The following is a 25,894-nucleotide window of genomic DNA, read 5'->3' as shown; positions in this document are numbered from 1 at the left end:
TGTCATTCCCGAGTGCTGGTGAACCGCCTTCGTGCTATTAGCCACTGATGTGGATTAATTGTAAAATAATATGGCAAACTGGAGGGGAAGCCCTAAAAGTAAAAACAGGAAAAAGAGACAATTCATACGCTAAGAAAAGAGGAAAACAGAATTTTTAAAAGGTTCTATTAAAACCCCAGAAAGCAGAGAAATGGAAGGCAAGCACAGAATCAAAAGGGAAAAAGGAAACAGAAAACAGAAGCAAATACAGCTGCTATTAAATCAGCTCCCCCGTCACCGTCAATGTCAATGTTCCACATACACCAACTTGAAGACAGCGTTGGTCAGGTGGACAGACAGAATCCCGCCCTAACCAGGAAGATGCAGAGTAGAAGGGAAGGACTGTGTGACACACTCATTCAGAGACGGCTACGGAGCCCGTTCACTTCCGAGAACGCAGACTTCCGAGCCAGAGACGGTCTCAGGGGTAGGAAGAGCATCACCCAGTGATGAAGCCGGCTCTAAAACCAACCCCCCAATATCCTTAATTTGCATGCACGTCACAGCGGCCGTCAAAGCCCACGAGGGGAGCGGACAGAGCTGCCAGGGGCATCACGGCTCCGCTTCCAGGAGACCCCCTGAAGGGGACCGGGAGGCAGACAGCCCTGGCCGCCGCTGGCCAGCACCCGCCGCCCGGACGGGCATCTGCGTGTGGGTCAGCCGCTCCCCTCGCGTCACAGGCGCTCTCCGCGCTAACCTCACACGGAGCCCTCGCCTACCCCAGAACACCGGGACGAGCGTGCCCTCAGGCGCGGTCCGTCAGACCAGGAATCTAGAGCCGAGATCCCTGAAAATCCCCAGATGCTTGGAGGCGAAACCACACACCACCACACAAGAAATTTCAGGAAAAAGTTTTAGATATTTTGCCCTAAGTAAAAATTCAACGTTTTAACATTGGTGGGATGCAGAAAACGCAGTGCGTAGAGGGAAGAGAGCTGTGCCTAGAGAGAAGCAGAGGGCCGCCTGCATGTATCTGCAGAGAAGAAAGAGCTAAAACCAGCAGCCTAGGTTTCCGCTCTAGGGAAGAGGAACGAGGAGAGTGAATTAAATCAAAGTGAGCAGAAGAGAAGAAACAATAAAAATGAGTGCGGACACCCATGGGACTGAAAATCGGAACTTAAAAGAGAAAAATTAACGAAAACAAGGGCTGGCTCTGTGAAAAGGTCGATGAAACAGAGAAGCGCCCAGCCGCGCCGAGAGCTAGAAAACACGCTTCACGGACGCCAGACACGGGAGCGGGGACACCCGCTCGGACCGCAGGACGCGGAAAGGACAATAAAGAAATACTGTGAAAGACGGGCCCAGACTGGGCAGCCTGGATGGGCTGGGCCGACTCCTGCAAGACGCCCCCTGCAAGACTCACGCAAAGGAAAAGACGAAGAACAGGCGCCGTTAAAGAAACTGAGTCAGTAATCATCTGAAAACAGAAGGTCCTGGGCCCAGAGGAGTCCCACCAGCACTGAAGGGAGAAGTTATGCCCATCATCTGCCATCCCTTCCGGAAGACGGAGGAATGTTTCCGCACTCGGTCTGCCGGTCTGCGAGCCAGCCGCGCCCGAGCCTTGAGAGGAAGGAAAGGCCCAAGCCAACCCCCCGCGGACACGGAGGCCGAGGTGCTCCCGGCACAGCAGCAAATCAAGTTCCAAAATGTACAGAGAGCCTGAGGCGCCTCGGCCCAGCGGGAGCGACCCGTTAGGCAAAACTGGGTCAGCATTTGGACGCCAACGAATGGATGACTTCACCTCAACAGGTTGGAAGAGAAAAACGGCGGATGGTAGCAAAAGACACAGAGGCAGGTGACAAACCCCAGCACCGGATCATGCCCCAGAGAACACTCAGCGAACCGGGGTGCAGAGCTTTCTCCAGCTGACGGAGAACAGTTACCGAGCGCTGCAGCTGCCATCACACGGGAGAGTGAGGACCCGAACGCTGCTTTGTGAGGTGAGCCCCGAGGCACGGCGGGCCCCGCCGGCACCGCCCGCCAGCGTGGCGCTCAGCACAGACCCGGAGCCACCGCGGAAAAGGTGGCCTTCGTCACCGCGCACGACACGGCCCCAGGAAGGACGCTGCGGACAGGCCACAGACTAAGAGAAGATACTCGGCTGTGGGAAACGTCATGATGTATTTTTTCTGTTTTTCAAGCAAAACTACATGACTTTTCCCACACCCCAACACTTGCAAAAAGTCCTTGATTTGTGTGAAGGACATAGCCAAAGCATGCCAGGGACTCTGGGGGTTCAACACCAAGGAAACCAACGCCTCAGTTTGTAAAGAAGTGGGCAAAAGGGCTGGACAGACGCCTCCCCGCTTCCCTCACTGACGGTCTCGCTGCCCTTGTCAAAACCCGCGGGGCCACAGGTGCAGGGCTTGCTCTCTGCTTAGCTGCGGGCTAACGTGTCCCTTTACGTGGTGACACGGTTGGGTGGCCACGGCTGTGGAGTGAGCCTTGAGATCGGAACGGGTGAGATGTCCAGCTTCGGTCTTCAGGACCCTTTTTGGCTACTTGAAGCTCCTTGAGATTCCCTCGGAATTTTAGTGGGTTTTTCCATCTGCAAAAGCCATCGTGGGGACGGTGATCGTTGAACCTGCAGGTCCGTTGGCTGAGACCGTACGCCATGGGCCCCGAAGCTTTGGCGGTGACGACGTCCTCCGGAGCGGATGCCTACTACTGTGACTCTCCAGCGGAAGCGCGAGGCCTTTGTTCTCCCGACTCGCGAGACACAGTTCACTGGAGGGTGAGCTTCTTGAAGGGGGGCAAGGCTCTGTCACACGGTACTCCTGACCCCCAGCGCAGGCCTCAGCCACCGTTCTGACGACCCGGAGGGCCAGTCCTCGGCTTGTGAATGACGCAGCAGCTGTCAGCGCCTGGCACCCAACCTGACCGCGTCACGCACTGAGCAGAAAGCAGCAGCTCAGTTCCTAAGAACAAGCTCCCAGCACAACACTCGCAGCCTCTCCAGGACCAAAAAGGGGTGGCGGCTGCTAGAGCTGCTCTGTCACTCCATGACCCGGGGACTTGGCCCCGGTCCTGCCCCATGGACGTGCTCAGCAGCTCAGCTCTGCAGGAGGCGCCTCCGGCAGGCCCCCCCTTCACCCCCTCAGGCAGCCCCTGCCTCGCGCCCAGGCCACACTCATTCCCTCTGCTCCGGGCGCACGGCCCATGTCCCCTGTTTGTCTCGGGCTGGCAGGGCCTTGCCCGCACGCAGGGTTTGGCAATCCCTTCAGGCCGCATTGCGACAGCTTGCTGGCCGGCTGCAGAGTCCCAGGGCGGGCAGGATCCCGAGGCCCGTCACCTGAGAAGCCTTGAGTCAGGGTGCCAGCCCCGCCTGCCCCAGCGGGTGCCTTAAGCCTTCCTGGGACTCGGGTGTCTTCAGGATGACCTGGCCACACCTTAGGGTGTCTCATCCCTAGCCTGTCAGTCAGGTGGGCGTGTAGCCGGGCAGCACGTAAGAGGTGGTGCAGGGGCAGGGGTGGCGGGGGCGCGGGAGAGCTGTCTGAGCTTCCTCATCCGGGCACACGCACCTTCCTCTGGCCTTGCCGGCTCTTGGCAGGGCCCTCTCTTCACATTCCCCTCCTGCGCGTGGAGTGTGCGGAGGGGTCGCGTGCTTTCCCTTCATGCTTGTCTTGTCACGCCTCTGTGAAGAGGGAGATGGCGAATAGGGTCCTGGGAGGTTGTCGCCTGAGATGCCAGCGGCCAGGTGACCGTCACAAATGCCCTCGGGAGACGTCCCTAATCAAGCTCTTGTGTAGGGGCCAGTTACAGGGTTGGGAATGCCCAGGAGCCCTAGTGGGGCCCGGGGCACCCCGCAGTCCTGGCTGGTGCTTCACTCGCTGCGCTGCCCTGCACTGCTCCACGCCAGGTGCCGTCCAGGGCACTCCGGGAGGACGACTGTCCCTCAGAGGCTCCCGCTCCTCCGGGCAGACTAGGGGGGAGTCAAGAGAGCTCCGTGGCAATCCCGCGGAGTGAGAGAGGGCCTCGAGCCTGGGGGCGGAGGGCTGGGGAAGCTGGGATGACGGGGAGGCAGTGGAGGGAGCAAAGAGGAGCCAGGTCGTGGCCAGAGCCAGATGGACAGCGGGCGGGGACGGGGCAGCAGGTGCAATGGCCCCGGAAGCAGCACTGCCTGGCGAGCTGGTGACCTGCGGCAGCGGGGGCCGGCCCCGCAGTGGAGGTGGGCCTGACTGGGGGGGTGGGGAGGGGAAGGAGGCCCGTGAGCTCTGGGAGGGAGGCTCAGCAGGTGGGAGACACTACTTCCCTCCAACATTTGGCCAGATGCTGCCAGGCGGGAGCCGGGAGAGGCCAGGCCGGCCTGCATCCCCCCAGCGCTCCGGGACACGGTGGCCACTAGAGGACAGGCTGGGGGACCGCGAGGGGGCGGCCCCTGGGCGGATGTTACTCCACCCTGAAGGGGCCAGGCCTTCGTCCCAAGTGGGGCTCAGTAGCGGTTTTCGGGACAAGTGGCGGCTTTCCAGCGCCCGGGCACCTTTCCCCAGGGACCCTCCACAGAGGAACTACAAACAGAACATTCAAGATCTAGCTAATTACAAAATTCTTTGCTGTTAAAGAATTCAGTTTTCCTGGAGTCCGCTGCTCCCGCTGACGCAGACGCTCAGCTCCGGGGGGAGAACTGGGCGTGCTGGTGGCACCGGCCCACGCACCCCTGGGGGGCACTTGGGCAACCCAAGCGCAACCGCCCCCAGCCTCCGCCTGCCGCCTGCCGCCTCGCACCCGCCCCCTGCCACGGGCTCTCCCCTGGGCGTGCCGGAGCTCCCCAGCTGGCAGCAAGCACCCTTCTTTGCAAGGAGCCTCGTATCCCCTTATCAGGGGCCGATGCTGCCCTGCCCACTAACGGGGAGCGCGGTCGAGCGCCCTGGGCCTCGCGGCACGACAGGCTGCGCCCGCAGCGGCGGCAGATGATCAGGTGACGTGGGCTGGCTCTGCCTCCGACCTGGACGCCGCTGCTGCGGGCTGGTCCAGGGGCCCAGGCTGCTGAAGTTGCTCGGAAGCTGTTTCTAAGAACAGGCCCCGGCTCGCTCCTGCCGAGTTGGCCAACAGGTGAAGGCGGGAAGCAGAGGGGCTGTGGCCAGCTCTCAGGACTGGCAGCATTTTCTACTGATGAGAAGAAATTCCTTTACCTTGGTGGCTTGAAGCAGCTGAGTTACCGACCCAATTTCCCAGCAACCTCTTGACCAAGTTGTTATGGGAAACCCACAGAACTTCCCACAAGCAGGCACCCCAAAGTATGCTCTGCAGCTTGGATCAATAACAGGAACTCGAGCGACCATAAGCTTCTTGAAGGCCTGCGCCGCCTCCCCAGCCCCTCACCCCGCCGCCCTCAGCGTCACATCCGCTTCCTCCTCCCGCTCCCAACCCCATGTACACGCAGGGCTCGTCCTTCTATCGTAAACCAGCTGCTTTCAAGCAGCTTCTCGTTGGAAAGCAGACACGAGTAAGAGCTTCAGCAACAGAAAATTCCACTGAGCCGGACAGAGGAGGACGTGGGAAGGGCGAGGGCCGAGAAGGGGCGGGGACCGTGAGCGGGCTGAGGGGTATGAAAGCGGCCCCTGGGGAAGCGCCTCTGTGAAGGGGGTCGGCGACGGGGCAGCCTCGCTCAGGGGGGCCACGAGCGGGTGGCGGCGAAGCGCCTGGGACGGGGCAGGCACCGGGCCCACCACGCTGGGGTCACCTGCTCAGCACCGAGGAGCGCCAGAGCCTCTTCCTGGGGCAGCGCTGCCTGGAGCCACGGCCCCTCTGAAAGCGGGGGCGCCGGGAGAGCAGTGAGCCAGGGCGCGCACCTCCCGGCCGAGTGAAACTTCAGGAAAAACGCAGGGGTCGTGTGTTAACCATCCAAACGGCATCACGCCGATGACAGGCAAGGCTCAGAACCATCCTGTTGTTCAACTTCCAGAGGTGCAGAAGGCTAAGCAGCCTGAAGTGAGACACCCGCGAGCAGTGCAGGGTCTCTGCGTCCTTCTGGAGGGGAGAGTCTGCTTCCTTCGAAGCAAGGGGCCTCGCTGTGCTCGGCCGAGCAGGCCATTTACGTGAACCACCCACTCGGGACTTCGTTCTGCGGCCCACGGGAGCCACGGCCACACCGCGCAGCTGAGGGCACGCTCGGGCACGCTCCCCTCCCCCTCCAAGCACCTCAGCTCCCCCAGCTCCTGCCTGCACTGCCTCCCCAGCCCCTCACCCCGCCGCACTCAGCGTCACCTCAGCTGCTCTGGAAACACCGGTCTCCTCCGGCTCCCAACTCCATGTGCACGCCGGGCTCTTACTTCTACTGTAAACGAAGTTTAATAAACAGGCAGTCCACACACACACACCCCTCGTTTAATGGCACCATCCCCCTTTCCTTTCTGGAACTCCAGCTTCACATACAAGACAGGACAGGCAGAGGTAACCTGGCCTGTGCCCGCTGTAAAGACAAGGGGCTCTGACCCTCCTCGGTGCCTTCCTAGACTGGGCCTGGTCTGGGTTCTAAACTCTGGGGCCGTGAAGCCAGCGCTGTGACACCGGGAGGCTCTCCCGTGGGGTGTGCACGCACGCAACTATAAAACCAGAGATTCGTGAAACTGTTTTTCAACTCTAAGACCCCAGGTCCCAGCTGCACCGGGGCACAGGCGCAGGATCAGCGTCTGTCTCGGCGGCTGTCACCCAGGGCCAAGCGGCAGGCCCAGCCTGGAAAGGCCCAGCTGCTGTCTTGGCCCCGCTGCTCCGACACCAGCAGCAGCAGGACAAAGGGCGGCCAACCTGCGAGGGGAAGGCGCATGGGACGGAGGGGGGCAGCCAGGCAGAGGGAACAGGGCGTGGAAGGGCGGAGGAGGAGGAAGAGGCTGGGACTAGGAAGGCAGAGCGGGGCAGGAGGAGAGACGCGGGCCGATGGCTAAGTCCGCAGCCGTTTCCTCATCGCGGCGCCCCGCGCAGGGTGTGAGAGGGTCTGAAGTCACCTGGGCAAACCCAGAGAGTTTCACCAGCAACTCGGGACCCACGCCAGGGCGTGGCAGGAGGCAGAGCAAACGCGAGGGGCCGCCGCCTGCTCCGAGCGGGGCTGGGGCATCAGGACGAGTCATGCGGGCCTGTGCCCCGGGAGCTTGCGCGGGCCCAGGGGACAGTCCTGCTCACAACTCCCCGCAGGCACTTCATCTGTGGTGCCCCCGAGAGGAACAATCTGCGTGTTCAAATATGATCGACACATGCGGCCACATGGAGGCAACCAAACAGTCACCGAGCGGGACGTGAGACCAGAGACCCGTCTGGGGGGCTCCGTGGTACATACGCAACCACAGAAACCAGCGTGGACGCAGGCTGGGGGCCGCCCGGGAGGGGAGGAAGGCAAGGCCTGGTGACTCCGCAGGGACGGACACTGCGGGTTATCTTCTCCTTTCCAGGTGAATGAATTCGTGACCTTAGACCCGGCTTTCTGGGCCTCCGCAGACCTCCGTGTTGTGAGAAATGAGGGGTCCGCTCCACAGGATGCTCCTCAAGCACCCCCAAGTGGAAGTACTTCTGACTGCCGGAGCCAGGGTCCCCGGGGAGGCTCCCCGCCCAGGCAGCCCGCAGCCCTCCTCCTGAACGCTGCCGTGTGGGAGACCGCAGAGCGCCAGCGCGCGGCTGCCACCGCCCAGTGGGCGAAAGGGCCTTGGAGCGACTTCCCCACGCCAGCCAAAGGGGCCCGAACAGCGCTCTGGTCGGGAATGGAATCATGTAATACCTACTTGGCAAAAAATGGCTGGCTGGCTCTAGAACAAAAAGAACTATCTGAATCCAAACTATTGCCTCCTAATCCTTTAATTAGACTAAGCCCTTGAGAAGGAAGCTCAGCCGCCGTCACTGAGGGGACTCGGGACGGTGCGGACGGCGCTTCCAGCGCCAGCTGCTGTGCGTGACAGGGAAGGACACACAGGGGAGGGCAGAGCCTCGGGAGGAATTTATTTGCTGACGACCCAAGGTTGGGAACATTAAAAAGTTCTCCTGGAAATATGGTTTGGGAAGAGGAGGGTGAGCCCCAGGCCCAGGGCAGGTTGAACGAGACCCTGCCCGCTCCCCCCCCCCCCCCCCCCCCCCCCCCCCCGGGGCAGGCTCTGACTTCAGGCCAGGGGTTTGGCCTCAGGGCGCCCGACAGCCCACGGGGGAAGGGCAGCCCCCCCAGAGGAGGGAGTTATTTAGCACCTTTCTTCTTTTTCTTCTTCTTTTTCACCAGGGTTTCCTCCAGGGGCGCCTCCACCGCTGCCTGGGCTTGCCTGTGGAGCGGTGTCTTCCCTCTCCTGTTCCTGGGCTTCCGAGGCAAGTCCTGGTCCTCAGCTGGCCACGCCCCGTCGTCTCCGGCCACAGCAGCAGCTTCTGCACTCTCGGCCTCACGAGGGTCTCCAGGCGGAGACTCCACCGGCTCCCTCTTCTTCTTCACCTTGGCCTGGGGGTGGGCATGCGTCTCCACGTTTTCATCTGTTTTCTTTCTTTTCTTGGCCTTTTTCCTTCCCAGTTGGGTCTCCGAAGGGCTGGGCCCCGCAGCCGAGCCCTGGGCCTTGCTCTTGAGCTCTGCCATCCGCTGGGCAAAGTACTCCTGGATGGTGAAGGCGCTGGTGGTGGTAGAGGAGGGCACGTGCCCGTCCGGAGTGGCGGGGTGGGACTCGTCCTGCAGGGTGGGGAGAAGAGTTAAAACCGGTTAAGCACAGCAGGTTACTATCACAGCATCGGGGCGCTCACCCCACCTGGGGCAGGGGCCCAGGAGAAGTGAGAAGGTGGCCAGCACTCAGGGTGACACTGAACTGGGCATTGGGTTGACCAGACGGAAGCGGACTTCAGAAGCCAGCCCGCAGGCCCCTCCGCGGGCTTCTGAACTGGCAGCGCCTGGGCGACACGTCATCAGCGGCGATCAACTTGCCAGAGTGTTCCGTAGGAAACGGACGCTGCCATCCTGCAGCCCTGGGGCTCTGGGACTTGGTGAGACACCCACTTCCATGCAGTCTTTGTCCGTGACCTAGAAACTTAGCTGCCCCTGCCTACGGTAACCCCCGTGGGGCCAGGGCCCTGGCCAGCAAGGCCCGCAGGTCCCTCCATGGCTGAGCAAGGCCCCCGGAAGCAAGAGCAGTGTGCCCGGCTCCCCCACGCCCCCTCCCCATCGTGACGCAAACGAGCTGCTCATGATTATGCTAGTCTTGTCTCTAAATATGAAGCATCACTCCTAACAACTGGGATTAAGTGAGGTTTACATCTTAACTTTAACTAAAACCATGAGCTATAGTCTTGAGAAGAGAGACGATTCCTACCACGACAGGCTGGGATAAAAAAGAAAAGCTGGCACCCCGACTGGCTGAGCGCCGCAGGAGGGATGGGTGCAAGCGTGCGCAGGAAGGCCCTCGCCTCGAGGTGGAGGGCGCACGGGCCACTCTCAGTCATGCCAGTGTCTGGAGCGACCCTGCTCCCGAGACTGAGCAGAAGCCAGCGGCCGACAGCTGCCTGGCTTGTCCCTCGTGCTCGCTGATGATGGTGTTTCGACCCCTTGTATGCTGGGGTGGGGGGAGAAGTTTTCTGAATAAAGCAGTTTCCAAATTAGAAGTCCACAAGTTACTCTGGCCTCAGGGGCCAAGGTGTGCTGTGAGCCGGCACGATCACAAACCAACCCCAAGCCCGTTCTCCCAACATAGCGGCACGGGAAGGCAGCTCAGCGGGTCAGAGCCTCGACCCACTGGGAAGGTGGGCAGGACGGACAGCAGAGCCCCTGGCCCTGGAGCAGCGAGCCTGCCAGTCCACCGAGGGCGACGCAGAAAACCCAGGAGCACGTGGATATGCCAACCAAGCTGCATTAAGATGTTATCCACCAGATGTTATCCACCAGGTGTTATCCACCAGCGTTCAATTCAATTCCCATCAAGTAACATTGAGGGGAAAAAAAGAAGACAAAAACAAAACAGCTACCCCACCAGGAAGAAAAGGACATTTTGTCTTTCTGTGCCTACAATGTTGAAAACAGCTACAATCCTGCACAGCAGAACGAACCACGGTGTCAAGGCCTCCCTGGTGCTGGCCCAGTCTCGTGTGAGGGACAAGGTCGAGCCATCCACCAAGGGCACATGGTCATGCGGTCTCTGAGAAGGGGCTGGTGGAGGTGCCACAGGCCCGGCTCAGAGCATGCTAATAGGAGTTTGTCTTACGTGGGAAGACTCCTCTGGAGTGTATCTGAGTCTTAGGAACTCAAATTCAACTTGGGGCTTATGGCTCACACTTCGCTCACCTATTTACTACCTTCTGAATTCCTGGTCCTAACAGTTAGGTCACACTGTGGTATTTTTTTTTTTTTAAAGTTACGTATTTATGCACACAAGAACTGGGGTATAGGCCAGAGGCCTGGGTGGTGAGAGGACTCACCAGAGACAGAGCGGATGACAGAACAGGCAGACTGACTGAAACACACTGCTGAGGGGAGCAGCGGGGAGACAGGAGAGGTCTGCTGTGCCATGTGGGTTGCTCCCTGGCTGGCCCCATGTGGGGTAGCTCCCTGGCCAGGGATCGAATTCGTGCTGCAGTGGCTGCGGACAGCTTCATAGATTGTGTCTTAACCCCTTGCGCCACCACACTGTGGTATTAATCACACTTTTACTTATTGGAAAAATACAAAGCATTTTGGAGTCACCTGCTGAATTCAGCAGCCTTTTCAATCCCAGAAGCAACTATGCTCATGATCACACCCTGGTGATATGGCATCTAGTAACCTCAGGCCTGCGCACGCACCAAGCATGGCAGGGCATGGAGACAGCAGGGGCTGAAACGGTTGCTTGTGTGCTAAAAACTATCTCATGGGCTAATCTCCAAAGCCTCATAGGCTTCTCATTCCTTCTACAGCTCATGAGTCAAAAAAATATCCGAAGGCCGACTTTCCCCAATGGCAGCAAGGGCCTCAATTTTCCCCACCAGTAACTATTCTGAAACCCAGGGGGAGCAGCACCCCTGAACCAGGAGGGACCTGGGACGGCCCGGCTCCATCACAGAGGGAAATCTGACTGCAGGGCCGCTGCCTGGATGTCCCCAAACAAGCAGCCATCGCTACCTGGATGATGGTCATGCATGATCATGTCACCTCCCGGGGCAGCGGCCTGGGAAGAGGCCTCTTCTCCACTTCACAGGCCCCTTTTCTAGCCACCCCCTGCAATATTCTCCAAAACTGGCCCAGCATGGACAAACCCATCCATGGCCATAATATTCAGGACTAAGGTCCCCGCCCACCTGTGATGACGGCAGAAGCAAACAGACACGAAGCTTCATGGCAAGAAACTGTCACCGGAAACAGATGCTACTTTCTCCCTGGAAAGCAACTATCTTGTCTAGTTTGCTCTTTAACTCAACAACTGCCTGAGGCCAGGTTTAAGATTTTTAGAATTCGTCAAACTGGCATGCGCGTTTCCTTGGCAAAGTGCTCGGGTGGAAGCAGGAAGTGAAGCCCAAGCTGGACCCCCCCCCCCCCCCCCCCCCCCCCCGCACTGCAGAGAAGACCCCTCCTGGGGATCCCCTGCGCCACCAGGGTGCGCTCCCCCAGCTCACCTGCTCTCAGGTTTCTCAGCCCCAACAGCAGGTCTGGCCTGGACTCCAGAGGGTGCTGGAAACCGTGGGCTACTCATGCCTCCAGGTAGGAAATAAAAGACCGTGTCCAGGGAGCCTCGAGAGAGCAATGAGAACACCCCCACATGCTGCTAGTGGTCTGGAAGGTGCGGAACCCTGTGTTCAAGCGCTCCCACACATCCAGAGGCTTGAGCTCCACGAGCTTCTTGTAGGGAATCCACCAGAGGCCCAGCTCCTCTGCAGCTGCTGCCCCAGCGCCGCTGCGTTCACAGCCCGCGCTGGCCAGACGTGGACACTGGTGCTCCGGCACCCGCATTCCGCGCCAGTCAGCGACTTCTCTGCTGTCCCCAGAGACGGTGGTAGCGTCTGTATGGGACAGGACACGAAGCAGTTTGCACAGAGAATGCAGGGAGGCGTTTGGGCAGATACACCATAAACAGAAAAGCTCTGGCTGGTGTGGGAAGGAGGCTCGCAGAGCCTGTGGGCACCCCACCTCTCTCATCACCACAGATCTGAGCGACAAGAGCACAGAAGCCTTCGATTTCCACATCAAGACACAGATCAAGGCCAACACCTCCAGCAAACTTGCCTCCTGCACCCAGAGCTCCAGGTAGAGGATGCAGCGACTGTGATCAGCTGATGGCTGCTGCTAGTCTTGACCAGCGCGCACTGTGCCTGAGTCTGGTCGTCAGCCTGTGCTGGATTAGTCTGAAAAGCTAAACTTCAAACCAGCAATCTGAAAGGACATCTTGTAATTTTTCCAGACTTTTCAGGAGAACAGCTGTGACAAACAGAAACTGGTAGGCAGAAATTGCACCTGTCTGGTTTATAGAGATTCAGCGATGGAATGACGTTCTGCCTGGTTCAGATGGAGGTAGTGCTGGGGAGTGTGTGCAGGAAACTCTTCCAGCAGAGGGGCGCAGGAGCAGCGTGGATGCCCCCTGCGACGAGACCCCGCACACACCAGCAAGCGCACACCTGCCTCCTCCCACCAGCCTGCGGCCCCAAGGCTCTTCCTCCAAGGAGCTGTGTTTGTCCTCTCTGCTTGGGAAGTGTTTTCCAGGGACACAGTAAGCTCTGAGGGCAGACACCCCCTCTCTTTCACAGACCATCTCTCTTCCCTACCGAGCAGCAGCTGTGTGACGAGTGCCCAAGGCAAGCAGAGAAGAGCCCAAACCCAAGGAGACTGAGCTGAGGCGCCCACGCCAGACTTGGCTTTTGCTGGCACGAACCCCTCTGCACCCCGGGCAGGGCGCTGACCAGAGGGTGAAGGCGGAGTCAGCCCTGGGCAGTGGCTATTTTTCCCACTTACCCAAACAACTACCTTGCGCACAGCGGGCACCTTGGTGCACAGGTTCCCCTGAGCAATATGAGGGGCACTGGCGAGCTCTGGGGTGACCCTCAGCCACGCACAACCACGTCACTGCACATTATCCTGCCCGTCTAATACTCCACATGCCACCACAGCACCTGCAGGGGATGAGACCGGACGGAGTGGGCCACTGTGGTGCACGGGACTGTCACGGTCCATGCTGGACTGGCCAGGCACAGGCCACTGCCAGGGGTGTAAGTGGAACTGTTCTTACCAGCAAAAGAAAAGGCGGGGGCACAAGGGAGTTCAGGGCACGTCACAAGCAAAGGCAGGAGCTCGTTCTGAGAAGACAGCAGGGTAGCGCACCCCCCTCCCCCCCCCCCCCCGATGCTCCCCTCGCTCAGGGAAAGGTGCAGCCAGTGCTGTATCTTGAACTGAAAACACCACTTGGAACGGCGTTCCTAGAAGCAGCGGCAGCAGGGACAGAAGGCCGGGATCCTCACTGGACAACAGGAGGGCAGCACCAGCCTCAGCTGGGCCACTGCCTCCGATGAAGGCCGGGGCCAGCAAAGCTGCTCATTTTCTCCCACGCACAGGGTCAGCCGCTCAGATCATCCGGTCGAGAGAAGCTGCGCAGATATGGTCCAGGGGCGCGCTAGCAGCCCCTTCCCAGAGACTGCTGTAGAGCCCCAGGGTCTCTGGGGAGGGAGGGGAAGAAAAGAGAGTGGGTCTCCAGGCTCCCAGAAGGCGCTAGGAGGGGAAGCCGCAGGGACTTGGGGGACAGGAGTGTACAACGCACTGGCCACGCCAAGACAGACGAGGCTCTGCAAAGCGAGGTGACCAGTGTGACACGGCGCCAGCCCTCAGGTGGAGTCTAAAGATAGTCCAGACTGACCGCACGGAGCACCTCTGGGCCCCGGCCCGCCCCCTGCCCTTGAGTGCCTGTGCGGGGCTGCTGCGGGGCTGCCGCGGGGCTGCCCTCTGACCACTCCACAGCACAGAAGGCTGCAGGGCAGTGGCAACTCCAGCTCAGGTTCCAACAATGCATCTGAGAAAGGTTTCAGAGAACCTGGCATTTTGAAACTAGAAACAGAATACAAATAGTATCTGGGATAAACAGTCAAGATTATTTTTAAAGAGAAAGGCAAATCAATTAGGCAAAAAAATACTTTATACAAAATAAGTCCCCTTCTCAGTTCTCACGCACCATGTAAGATCGATCCTCTTCACGTTCTTTTGAGTTAACCAAAAATCAAAGTAGCAAATAAAAATATTTTTTAAATACTCACAGGAGTAAATTTAGTAAGGCCAAATAATTTTATGTTTAAAGGATACTTAAGTTAGTAATGAGTAAATTAAATTCTGAAGTCATTAAGGCATGTAGTAAAAAATAAGATCTGTTATAGCTCCTACGTTAGTGTTCATATCAGAATAAAAATTTTCAAAAATAGGGCCTCGCTGGTAGCACAGGGGTTTAAGACACAACCTATGAAGCTGTTCGCAGCCTCTGCAGCACGAGTTCGATCCCCAGCTGGCCAGGGAGCTACCCACATGGCGCAGCAGACCTCCCCTCTCTCCCCACTGCTCCCCTCAGCAGCGTATTTCAGTAGGTCTGCCTGTTCTGCTCCCCGCTCTGTCCCTGGTAAGTCCTCTCACCCCCTGCATCTCTGGCCTGTACCCCAGTTCTTGTATGCATAAATAAATCTTTTAAAAAAAATTTCCAAAAATAGTGTGAATTTACTTTTCTAATAGAAAGTAAACAAGAAAACCAACCACCAAAGAACCCCCTCAACACAAACCCTAATCAATAGCCCTGGGATTGCCACCAGCAAGCGCTCGTAAAAACAAACATCACTGCTGTTAAACACATCCCCCCTCGCTTCCGCTGTTACACTACCACCTCTCTCATCTCTTGAGTTTTATGTATTATTTATTTTATAAGCTAAGATGGTAAGACAGTGAAAGTTCAAGTGACAACACTGCCTCCCCCACCTGCTCAAATCCAAAGCCGGCTCCCTGAGCAAGACCTGCCTCCGCGGGACTCACTGCCACTGTTGGGGCGTCTCAGACCACCAGGGCAGGCGTTCTTGAGTCTCCACGCCATTGTGGGTCAAGATTTTGGTTACAAAACAGAAAACAAAAAACCCTAGGAAAACAGAATTTAAAGACAAGTTCCAGTCCAGATATGCTACCACCACCAACTGCTCTCACACACATGCCGGCGCGCACTCTCCGTGCCTGCGGCCTGGTCCCAGGCCACTCTGAGGCCCCGACTCTGAGCAGCGTGGCTGTGAAACAGCAGCCTAAGGGAGGGAGGAAGGCGGCCCTGAGTTCAGAATAGAAGAGGCAGCAACCTAGGTGTCAAAAATCAGACTCCATCTGACAGAGGCCTGATTCTGAACCTGTCACGGGGCGTTCTAGGCCCCACTTGCAGAACAAGGAAATGAGGCTGCTCAGTGACTTCGCCCAAGTCTCAGCAGAGCACCTTCCTTCCAATCAAATACAAAAAAGAAGGCCAAGAAGTAACCCTCAAGGGAACTGCGGTTCAGGTGGGGCTCAGAACTTTCAAGAAGAACAGTGCCTTTGCCATCACATAGCATGCAACTCTCCAAGTGGTTCCTAATTTTGGAACTGGAACAAGGGGCTGTCTATCAAAATTGTCCAGGGACTGCTTTCTCCCCAAAATAGTAATAAAGTTTCAACCCTCATCTTCCCAATGCTGTAAAGTCCCAAGTTGCAAACTGGGGGTTCCCCAGGACCCAGGGGACGGAGGAGGACGTCATGGGCTTGGGGAGGAGTTGGGAACGTCCAGAGCCAGGTCTCCCGCGCCCCACCACGCTCCCTCAGACTGCCCGCCAGGAGCAGAGCCTCGCCTTCTCGCCAGCCCTGCCCTCAACCAAAGGGAGGTTCTGCTTCATCCCATTTTCATGACATCATAGAATGGAAATCTGGGCGAGAATGTTATTTCTGCTTTTTTGGCAGGACAAAGGGACAGAAGGAAAAACGAGCCAATATTTCACTCTTCTCCAACACTAGGCCATCTGCGTGTCAATTTCTTATCACAAAACCTCCTAGAGCCATGGCTTGATCCGTCAACAAACAGAAAGCCAAATCTAATCCTTTCAGGCCCGACCTGCCTCCTCGCAGAAGTGGAACCAAACTGAACGCCCAGAGGCCGGCATTTGGGTCACTCCTCCCCACGCACACGTGGTTGATTTTTCTTCTTTTTAAACGAATGTCTTAATATGAAGTGGTGGTTGTCGATTTTGAAGACGACGTAAATTTTTACTGGTACTGAAACAACTTTTCGAGAAGGCGGTGACCCACTTTCTCCTCTCTGGCGATGCGAGCAAGTAGAGGCAGGCCCGAGCCGTGTTTGAAGTCCGTGCTGCCAGGAGAGGGGCGGTTTATGCCTCCTGTCCTAGGCAGGAAGAGGATGCACTCTCCACTCCGTGTGCGCGGGGGAGATAAGGGCAGAGATTTCTGTCCTCAGCACCTTATCAGCTTTTCCTGCTACTTCCCAGAGCAGCCGGCACCAGACCTGGCAAGAAGCTAAACCAGCCGGAGGAGGGGACTGGGCGGGCAGCCGCGGGAGTGAGGGAGGCAGGGAGGAAGAACAAGGAAGAGAGGAGGCTTCTAACGTATCTTGCAAGTATCTTGCAACGGGCTGGCAACAACAAACAAAGGTGCCTCTCACACACGCTGGCCTCTGCTCACACAGCAGCCGCGGCTAGAAGTTTTCCTAAGAACTTCCTTTCTGGCTGGGAGGCGCCACCACGCTCCTTGCTCACAGCCCTGCCCGAGCGCCGGCACTACTGGCTCCTGGGCATGTACCGGTGAGCACATCTCCTCTGGCACAGGAACCTCCATTTACACAAGCAGTTTTCTGGGGCCAGGGCACTCACAATTCCACTTCCACCCGCAAAGGAAAAGCAAGCCTCTGGGGCACGCCTCCCGGCAGAGCAGGCACTGGGGTGACGCGCCCGAGCCTGCGACACATCACACAGGTGACTCTAAGAGGGCATGTGCTCTGGGGATCCTGCTTGTTTTCGGGGCTGGGGTGAGGAACGGGGATAGCTGCGGCCAGGAGTCAGGACTAAGGGAACCTACTTCTGGACACAGGGATCCCCAATGGACTCATGCGGAAGTGACACAAAGTCGGCAGTCTTCTTAAAATTTTCATCATGGAAATGTTCACACATATAGAAAAGCAGAGAAAACAGTATGCTGAACCCAATGTGCCCACTACCCACCTTCAGTGATCACCACACGCCACGGCCAACGCCACGGCCAGCGACTCAAAGTGGACAGAGACTATCCATCTCGAAAAGGTGACAGTTCCAAGAAAAACTCCGTAAGTACAATCTCATCACATAAAGAGACTAACACGCACCCCCTATCAGCATGAAACAGTGACTGCTCATTCCCACGGGCTTTGTTGGCTTTGGGTTCTCGTTATGATTGATTTCAGGTTCCAGATAAGGGTCCTAGTGTGACTGGTTAACGCCTTTTAGGCTGTAGGTTGACTCCCCTCTCGTTTCTGCAAGTCACTGTGGAGGAGAGCGAGCCCTTTGTCCAAGACAGTGTCTCAGAACCGGGCGGCCAAGTGGGTCCTTGTGAAACTGACCAACCCGGCCCCAGGGAGGTAGAAACTCAAATCCATAGGCTGTCTTGTTTCCACGCCCCTCTATGAAGAACTGGGCTGAATTCAGACTGAACTTAGTTTCAGAAGAAAACCTGTGCTGTTTCTCTCTTTGACCCCAAATACATGTACCCTCTGCGAGAGGCGCTCCGAGGCCATGCCGCGGGCACACGCGCGGAGCCTCGGGACTGCCGCAGCCCTCCTGGCCACACACACGGGCAGTAAGCGCGGCGCGGTCTGATGTGGGACGAAGGGGTGAAGAGGGGCCTCGAAGCCCAGCTCCACTGCAAAGTGCACAGAGTTGAAACCACAGAGCAGTGAAGACAATATCACCGAGAGGGCAGAGAGCATGACCGGCAGTCCAGGGACGTGTAACACAACCAAACTCTGAACGCCATTCCTAAGGTCACAGTGGAACAAACGAACCTGACTCAACAGCCAGCTGGTTGACTACATCACAGAACAAAATTCCAGGAGACTTAAAACACCCTGATTTGGCTGCATAAGCCTAGTGTAGTTATACCTTAAAGAGAAAAGGAACTGGCAAAAAAGCAACACAGAACAAAATACAAATGCTTCACCTTTCTCCTTGATAATCAGGTCACTGGTGTTATATTGTGACTACTGAACAGACAATGGAAATAACCAAGTGAGTAATGTGGTATTTTAATGCTTTTATTTCTAGGATCAATAGATTCCAAGGTTTCTTTCGATGGGTAAATAAAGATGAAAGATTAACGAGGTTAAGTCTCTGAATAGGCACTGACTGTATATAAGTGTAAACCCTTAATAGATTTTATCATTAAAAAAACACCTCAGGGCTCTCTCCACGGAACCAGGCTGAGGACGAAACGCCGAGCTGGTGGCGACGAGCAGCCCGCTGCCCAGAATGTCCTCTCTAAATGTCGTCGCCACCCAAAGGAACCACGTGGAGACGGAGGACTCCAAATCCGGGGCCTGCATGTACAAGGTGGGCCTGGTCGCTCCCCAGGTAGGGAGGAGTGAGCAATACCATTTGGGTCATGTCAAGAGAACCCAAGGGCCAACTCTGACTGGGTTAAGATAGAAAATCTGATCAATATAACAGTAAACGCAATACGATGAAATACATCAAATGTATGTCAATCCATGAGTGACACAAGAAAGGAAACACTCTGGCCACCTTCAGAGAATGCTAGACAAATGCCTTCATTTGAAAACTGGCCAAGGAAACAAAATACTTACAGAGTTATTACCTCAGGGCCACCAAATAGCAGGTATAGGGAAACTTCTAAATTTTCTCTAAAAATGAAAGCAGAAAAGATACAGAGGGAGCCACAGATTGAAAAAAAAACAATAGATCATCAGCCAGATGTTAGGTCACGCTTAGGGTCCCGATTCAAAACAACTGTAAAGAAAACCCAAATCTCTGACCTTCACGAACACTGACTCTGAACACTCACCAAAGGAGACGTGCGGGGATCGCCCACTCTGCCAGGGTACAATCGTGGTCTCGGAGTAAACATTTTTAAACAGTCCTTTAGCATCCAGAGACCCGCAACGAAGCACGGAAGCGTGCTCAGAGCACTGGCATTTATTTCAAAGCAACACAGGGAGGAGGTGCGTGGGCCCTGCCCCTCTCCACCCACCCTTAGTGCTTAGCCTGCTCCTCCCAGGAGACCCTCTGCCTTTCAAGCAACTTTGTCTGTGTGGAGATGACGATCTTTTATCCATGCAGACCTGTCAGAGAAAGAAAGAGGCCAGACCAGAACCTGGCTCCTTTAGGCCACCGCAAATGCCACCTTCTGTGTCTGGGCAAGCTGGCTTCTTCGCCACATCGTCTGTGTCCCCACACCCTGGTGCGGCACCTGCGGCCGCCTCTGTTCTGGCGGGCAGCGTGCCTCTGAGGACTGTGAGCAGCGATGGCGTCTTGTTCCTGTGACCATCCATCATGCCACCACGCCTCTGCTGAGCACTCATCAGAGAACAGGAAGGCTCTGACCAGAGGAACGAGGGAGGAAGCAAGATGGCAATGTGCGTGGCACAGTAATGACAGACAGTAGATACTATTCCTTAGGTGGGGTAGCGAGAGGTCGCACTGAGGTGAGTCACAGACTCTGCCTGTGGAAATCAGGGTGTGGGCCAGCACTGCCCCTGCCCCTGCAGCATAAATGAAGAGTGAGTGTCAACAGCTAACTTAGCCACTAGTTCTAAGAAAGTGCCCACAAGGTACCAGCCAAACAGTTCTAGACCCTTCTAACAATCCCTAAAAGTTGTCCACATTAGACCGTGGCCAGTGACAACAGCGTGTCACCATGGTAGGCACTCTGTCTCTGCCTTCATTTATATACAAACATGGGCTGCACAGCAGAGCAGGGGGCGCCATCTTGGCCTCCCAGTGTGCTCATGCCCTGGACCAGCAGGAGGGGTGAGTGTGAGGGTGACCATCTCTATCAACCGATTTAACCACACGAGTGATTCACTGTCACTGTAACGTCAGTCACAATTTTTCAAAAGATGTCCAGGTAGACTCCCTTAGGGTCACACAGTGAGCAGGCATGTAATTTCCAGTCTGAAAGTTAACAGATTTGGAATAATACTCTAAAGCTGACATGCTATTCACAAGTCTTGATGAGAAACAGAAATAAAAGAAAATCATCTTACTGATTTCTGGAGTACTCAACAATTAAAAGCCACCTTCCCTTTAGAAAAAGGTACTGGTGTGAAATGTCTGTAAAGAAGCTTCCCCAGGTCAGCTTTTCTGTTTGTAGAAATATCAACCCCATCAAATCTAGCTTACTGAAATCAAGATAGAAAATAAGCTTAAGCAATTGTCAGACAGCTATCTGGAGTTCAAGCTCCTAGAACACGTCAAAGTCCATCAAGTGAAATAGACAGCATGTGTGGGGACGAGCCACAGAAGGGCCCGGCCACATCTCGGGGCAGAGGGTCCTGGAGGCTGCCCGCCAGCCCTGCCGTGACTCTGCCTAAAACAGGCCTCAGAAGGCAAACCTCAAGGCTCACTCAGCACGAGCTCTTGGCGGGCCGAGCCCAGGTGCAGAGAGAAACCCCAGTGAGTTTCCCAGATGCTCTGTTGGCTTCAGGTGAGAATGAACAAAACCGTTACACCGACTCCCAGTGAACACAGAGAACTTGCACGTCTCTCTAGGGAAGAAAAGCTGTATCCGGACACTCCCACGAAGGTTCTCAGGTGAATTAAAGACTAAGTTGTAAACAGAACTCTTTGGTTGTTATAAAGTGGTTCCAATGTAATTATATAAAATTTATAATTTAATGACTGATAAGCATCAATAAATATATTAAATCACATTTAAAGCTATTAGTTAAATCCAACTAATTTAGAGCTGGGTCCTTCTTGCATTATCTTTATGGGAGGTCTGGCCTAGGAAATTACCAAATCCTCCTTAATAGAACCAAGGTCTACAAAAGACAAGATTCTTAAAGTTCATCCAATGGTGTTGAGGTGATAAGGATCCAAATGACTTAATTACAAGGACCTCCAAGGCCAAGGTAAATATTTAATTTACCTAATAGAAATGCATTCAGGTAGCTTCAAGCAATTTAGTAACCTTCATTTATATACAAACATGTGCTGTACTAATTACAATCAGTTCTTATCAAAGCAATCCCACTGGGACAGTTTAAATAAGGTGGGATTATAGCTGCTTTTTCCGCTGAGTAAATGTTCTTTTCCCTAAACTGAAATAAGAAATGAATTATTTTGAATGCAAATACTTTTCACAACACTGAATAAATGAACATCAAAGACCAATCTGTAAGTACCCGATTTGTGTAAGTCTGCTGAGCACGCAGCTGCTGGACACGCGTGCACGTCCGCCTGCTCCAGTGCAGGCTGTGCGCAACTGCACGAGGGCTCCAGTGCAGGCTGTGTGTCTGCGCGAGGGCTCCAGTGCAGGCTGTGTGCAACTGCATGAGGGCTCCGGTGCAGGCTGTGTGTCTGCGCGAGGGCATACCCCCAGTGAGGAGGCAGTCACGCTGACTATAAAGGAACACAAGGATGTGCTAGGAATAGATTTTTGCTCATTAGCTAGACAAGTGTGGAGATTGTTAGAAGGCAAATCAAATTACAGACGGCAGGATGAGTTACCTAAAGACTGTGGGCTGGCCTGCGGCTACGAGAGGAAGGGGTCTCGAGGAAGGGGTCTCGTGAGTGAAGACATGGGAGGGGCGAGCGGAGGCCACTCACTTGTCGCTGGCAGATGCTATGGGTCAGAAGTTTCTGGCTCCTGATTCCTTGTCACCTTCTCACATTTCCATTAATCCAAAATGCCTTGTAATGCTAAACGGATGGTAATTTAAGTTACAGGAAAGGATTTGGTGTAGTTTCTTTATAAAGTGAACTTATCAAAGGTCACTAGGGAGACAAAATAAACAAAATCTAGAACCTAGAAAACTCTACAAGACAAGGAACCCGAAGTTTAAACAATGAACCACAAGGAAAACGAAAGACAAGGAATGGGACCTGCAGCTCAAAGGGCTCACAGACACAGACCCCCCAGGGCTGGGTCCAAGCACACACATCCACTGGCCAGTCACGAGACAACAGGGGCCATGTGAGCGCTGACGGGGCTTGACACCAAGAACTGTGGTTCACGCCTTCAGGCACTGCCATGGCCTGTGCTGAAAAGGATAAAATGTGACCGTGTGGGGAAGGCTGTCCAGGGATGGTCTGGCTGCAGGGGAGAGCGGGGGCCGGCAAAGGCTGGCCGTGAACTGATCACAGGTTGGAATGGGTGGGTAGGGGCTCTTCTTGCTGCTCTGCTTTAATTATACTTAAAGCTTTCCACAATAAACTGCTTTTTAAAAATGAAAACCCATCTGCCACTGGAACAGAGGACTTTTCCTGAATGCAGGACATCAGCCAAGGCAGAGAAAGTGACACCAGGAGCTGGCCAAACTGAAGCCAGCTCTAGTCCTACAACCACAAGAGAAATGGTAGTGGGCCCCCTGCAGAGGAAATGGGGGGGGGGGCAACCCCCCAGAAAGGCAACCCCACCTGTGCGCTGACTCAGAGGCGCAGCGACAGCGGAGAGCTGTGCTTCCCCCTGAGCTCATACACCGCCGACAACAGCGCTGCTAATGTTAGAACAGGGTTTTTCCCTGAGAGAGTCACAATTCCTCTTGCTGGCAAAACAGGAACTGATCCTAACAGGAATATTATGTAATACCAGGGAACTGAGGAGACTAGGAAAAGCAGGATGAGGGGGAGAGAGGAGGGGCAGGATGAAGGTGGAGGTGGGAATGGCAAAGCCCAGGCCCACTTCCTCCAGCGCAGCCCAGCCGGTCCCCTCTGCTCTCCCCTGAGTGCTGAGGCCACTAGAACACGACCAGGGAGTGGAGCTAGCAGCAGTCAATGGAGGAGTGTTCTAGAATGCATCTGGTCAGCCGGGGCAGCAGGCAGCACAGGCCAGCTCCTAGAGACAGATGTGTGCATGCGTCAAGGCTGGACACTGTGGCCCTGCTTTCCAGACAGCCAGGAAAGGTGGGTGCTATTTCTACCACATCCACATGCCTCCACACACCAAGGTCTTAATGATGGATATTTCTTGGTGTTTGGACCATGGCTTTTCCTTCTAAACCCATTGTCTAGAGGCAGCAACTTCTCTACAGTGAGTGGTCACTGCTTTCATAATGAAGTCATCTCTGCCCGCAGAGACATGCCCCGTGAGCTCAGGGCACGGCGCCCTTTCCTGCAGGCTGCAGTGTTCCGGTCAGGCCGCAGTCTGCCCGGGTGGCAGGTGCCGGCCCAGGTCTCTGAAGGCGTCCCGGTGGTGACGGGCGCAGAGCTCCGCCCTCCTTCCTCAATCACCCCTTTCCCGCAGGGCCCAAAGGCCCCCACCCGCGTAGGCGTGCACAGGGACAGGAGGGGCAATTGTCACATGAAGGGACGGGACAAGGTGGCTCGGGAAGACAGGGCTCCAGGGGAGCGGGGACCTGCAGATGCAGATGGACCCAAGGGACAAAGGCAAGGCAGGCCCTACACCGGGCAACAGTTGCCAGCAAATGCTGCGGGACACGCGTTCTCAGCACTGGCCGAGCGGCTCTGCTGTTCCGCTTCTCCAGCAGGGACCCACCACCTGCCCACGAAGCTACCTAGGTGGTCCTGGAGCCCTGATCCCCACATCACTCCGGTTCCCTGGGCATCTGCCCCTTTATGGCTGGAATCCGTTCCTTTCTCTCCAGTTCTCAGCCGACCTTGGCCCAGGCTTCCCAGGCCTCTCTGGAATAACAGCCTCTAACAGGGCTACCTGGCCTTGCCCTCACCCTTCCTCATTCTTATTCTTTTACCTCCAGCACCCATGAGGCCCTTTTGAAATGGTAAAAATAACCAGGCCCCCCCCAGGCTTCACATCCCTCAGCCCACAGGCCAGGACCCCACCTCACCTCTTCCTTAGCATCTCTGGGAAAATCCTCCCTTTGGGGACCGTGACGCACATTCCAACATCTGCCCCAAAATCCAATAAGATCTGTAAACACTGGTGGCAGCAAACTGCCCTCCCTTGCGTGTGAGAAGCCTGTGTGGGTCAGCCCTTTTCAGTGAGCAGCAACGCATGGCGGTGGGGGAGACCTTGCCAGTGGTAGCTGCAGATGACCAGCCTGGAACGCTGAGGCTCCTCCTGGCACAGCAGCAAAGCTGTCAGGGCCCAGGAGCCGCAGAGCTCATCTGGGAAATAACCCCACAGGTCAAACCTGCTTGGCAAACTAGTTCAGTTTGGGCTTCGGACAAAGCCAGAAGCACAGCCGTGCTCTTCTCAAAGGACAGCGAGGCTCTCTGTGTTCGGGGTGTCCCGGCGTGGCCTGACTTTCTAGTAAGAATCTGACGTCACAGCTGGGAGAAGGGCCAGGGTGGGGCTGCCTCGCTCTGAGCTGCACAGGGAGTGGGTGCCTGCGGCCTGCGGGCATCCCGGTGCTAGGACCCGGTGGAGGTCCTCTGGGAGCCAGAGCAGAAAGAAAGGACTTTTGGCAGCTGGGGGCTGAGGACAACTTCCTAAGTCACCTCTGCACGTGGTTCCCTGCACCCCGCCTGGGGTGATGAGCAACTGTAGGCCCCCACTCCCGAGAGCCATCTCTGGTGAGGCTGCGTGGGCGCAGCCCCTCACCTGCCGGCCTCTTCCACCCACACCTCCAAGTACGCTCTAGATGTCGCCTTTGCACTCATCATAAAACCCTCCCTGCTTCTTCCTGTACCAAGACATTTGCCCCTTATGGATAAGCTAGACACATCCTCCTCCAGGAAGGTGGGAGTTCTGGCGAGGGACAGCACACCATCAGGGTTCCAGAGAGGCCATGTGCGCACCCCAAACTGCACCAAGATAGCCAACTATCTGTCTCCTCGAGGGCGCTAGAGATCTGGGGTGCAGACAGGGAGTGGACCGTGCCTTTCTTCTCGGTCCCTTGCTTTGACGGGTGGCCCTGGCACCCAGCAGATGCTCAAGAACAGACCATGGGGTGATTGAACGAAGGAGACCCACAGCGAAGAGACCGGCTTTGTGACGGGGCTGGATGGCGAGCCAGGAGCGGACCACAGGACTTGCATGGGGCTCAAGGAACTTTCCAAAAAGCTTTTCACAAGAAGCTGTATTGACAGGTGAATGTAATAGAAACACAAGTTCTAATTAGGACAGGATGGCCTGAAAGTTGTCATGATTCATGGCCCACAGCATACCCGTGCTAGCAACCAGTGACACATGCGCACGTGACACAGCAGGGACCCAAGCTGACGAGGCACAGCACCATGTGTACTGAGGTAGCCGCCAGGTGACTGCAGAATGCAGCGTGCTCTGCTGACTGCGGCCTGGGGCACATACTCTAGGTCACTGCGGCCTCTCCTCTCTCCCCGGAGGAGGTGGCTCTCCCTGCCACAGGGGAGAGGGCTCCACACCCCACTCCAGGTCCTGGCTGAGGGCTCCTCCTCTTCCTTGTGCCAAATCATGCTCCCATGGCCGTTTCTCAGCAAGCTGCTCCAGGCCTTGCCGCCACTCGCAGAGTGCGTGCTGTGTGCCAGATCTTGCCGTGAAAGAGCTTCGAGAAGCACCAGCTTGAGTTAGCTGTTCGCCCATCTACAGCTAAGTTATTTTAATAAGCATATTCTCTATATAATTCTCTATTAGCTGCTCTATAAAACATTTTCAAGCCAAATGACTATGCCCTAAGCATCTTCGGCGCCAAGAGCTGTGTTCCCAAGCTCAGCTTGCTCATGAGTTTGGACCAAGATGATGATTTTCTCTCTAAAAAGCTTCAAACGGGTGACAGTGAGGGAAGAACGCACAGGTCCAGTGGGATGCGGACCCTTGTTTTAATCTTTGTTATGAAAGGATGTTAATGTCAAA

The 25,894-nt window shown here is 55.9% G+C and overlaps 1 protein-coding gene across 1 annotated transcript in view; it reads right to left on the bottom strand.

Annotated features, from left to right (window-relative positions):
- Positions 1 to 8,116: 8,116 nt before the first annotated feature.
- Positions 8,117 to 25,894, bottom strand: part of PINX1 (PIN2 (TERF1) interacting telomerase inhibitor 1) — a gene marked incomplete at its 5' end in the record, with an annotated part of 47,452 nt that continues 29,674 nt past the window's right edge. The window contains one exon of the mRNA XM_084231981.1: positions 8,117 to 8,668. Within this exon, the coding sequence (XP_084088107.1) occupies positions 8,195 to 8,668 (474 nt within the window). The 3' untranslated portion in view covers positions 8,117 to 8,194. The remainder of the gene's footprint in view (positions 8,669 to 25,894) is intronic.

Source organism: Talpa europaea, assembly GCF_964194135.1.
Source record: "Talpa europaea genome assembly, chromosome: 4".
In the NCBI taxonomy this organism is placed as follows: domain Eukaryota; kingdom Metazoa; phylum Chordata; class Mammalia; order Eulipotyphla; family Talpidae; genus Talpa; species Talpa europaea.
The sequence above is the reverse complement of the archived record's forward strand: the minus strand, read 5'-3'. Positions and strand labels throughout refer to the sequence as shown.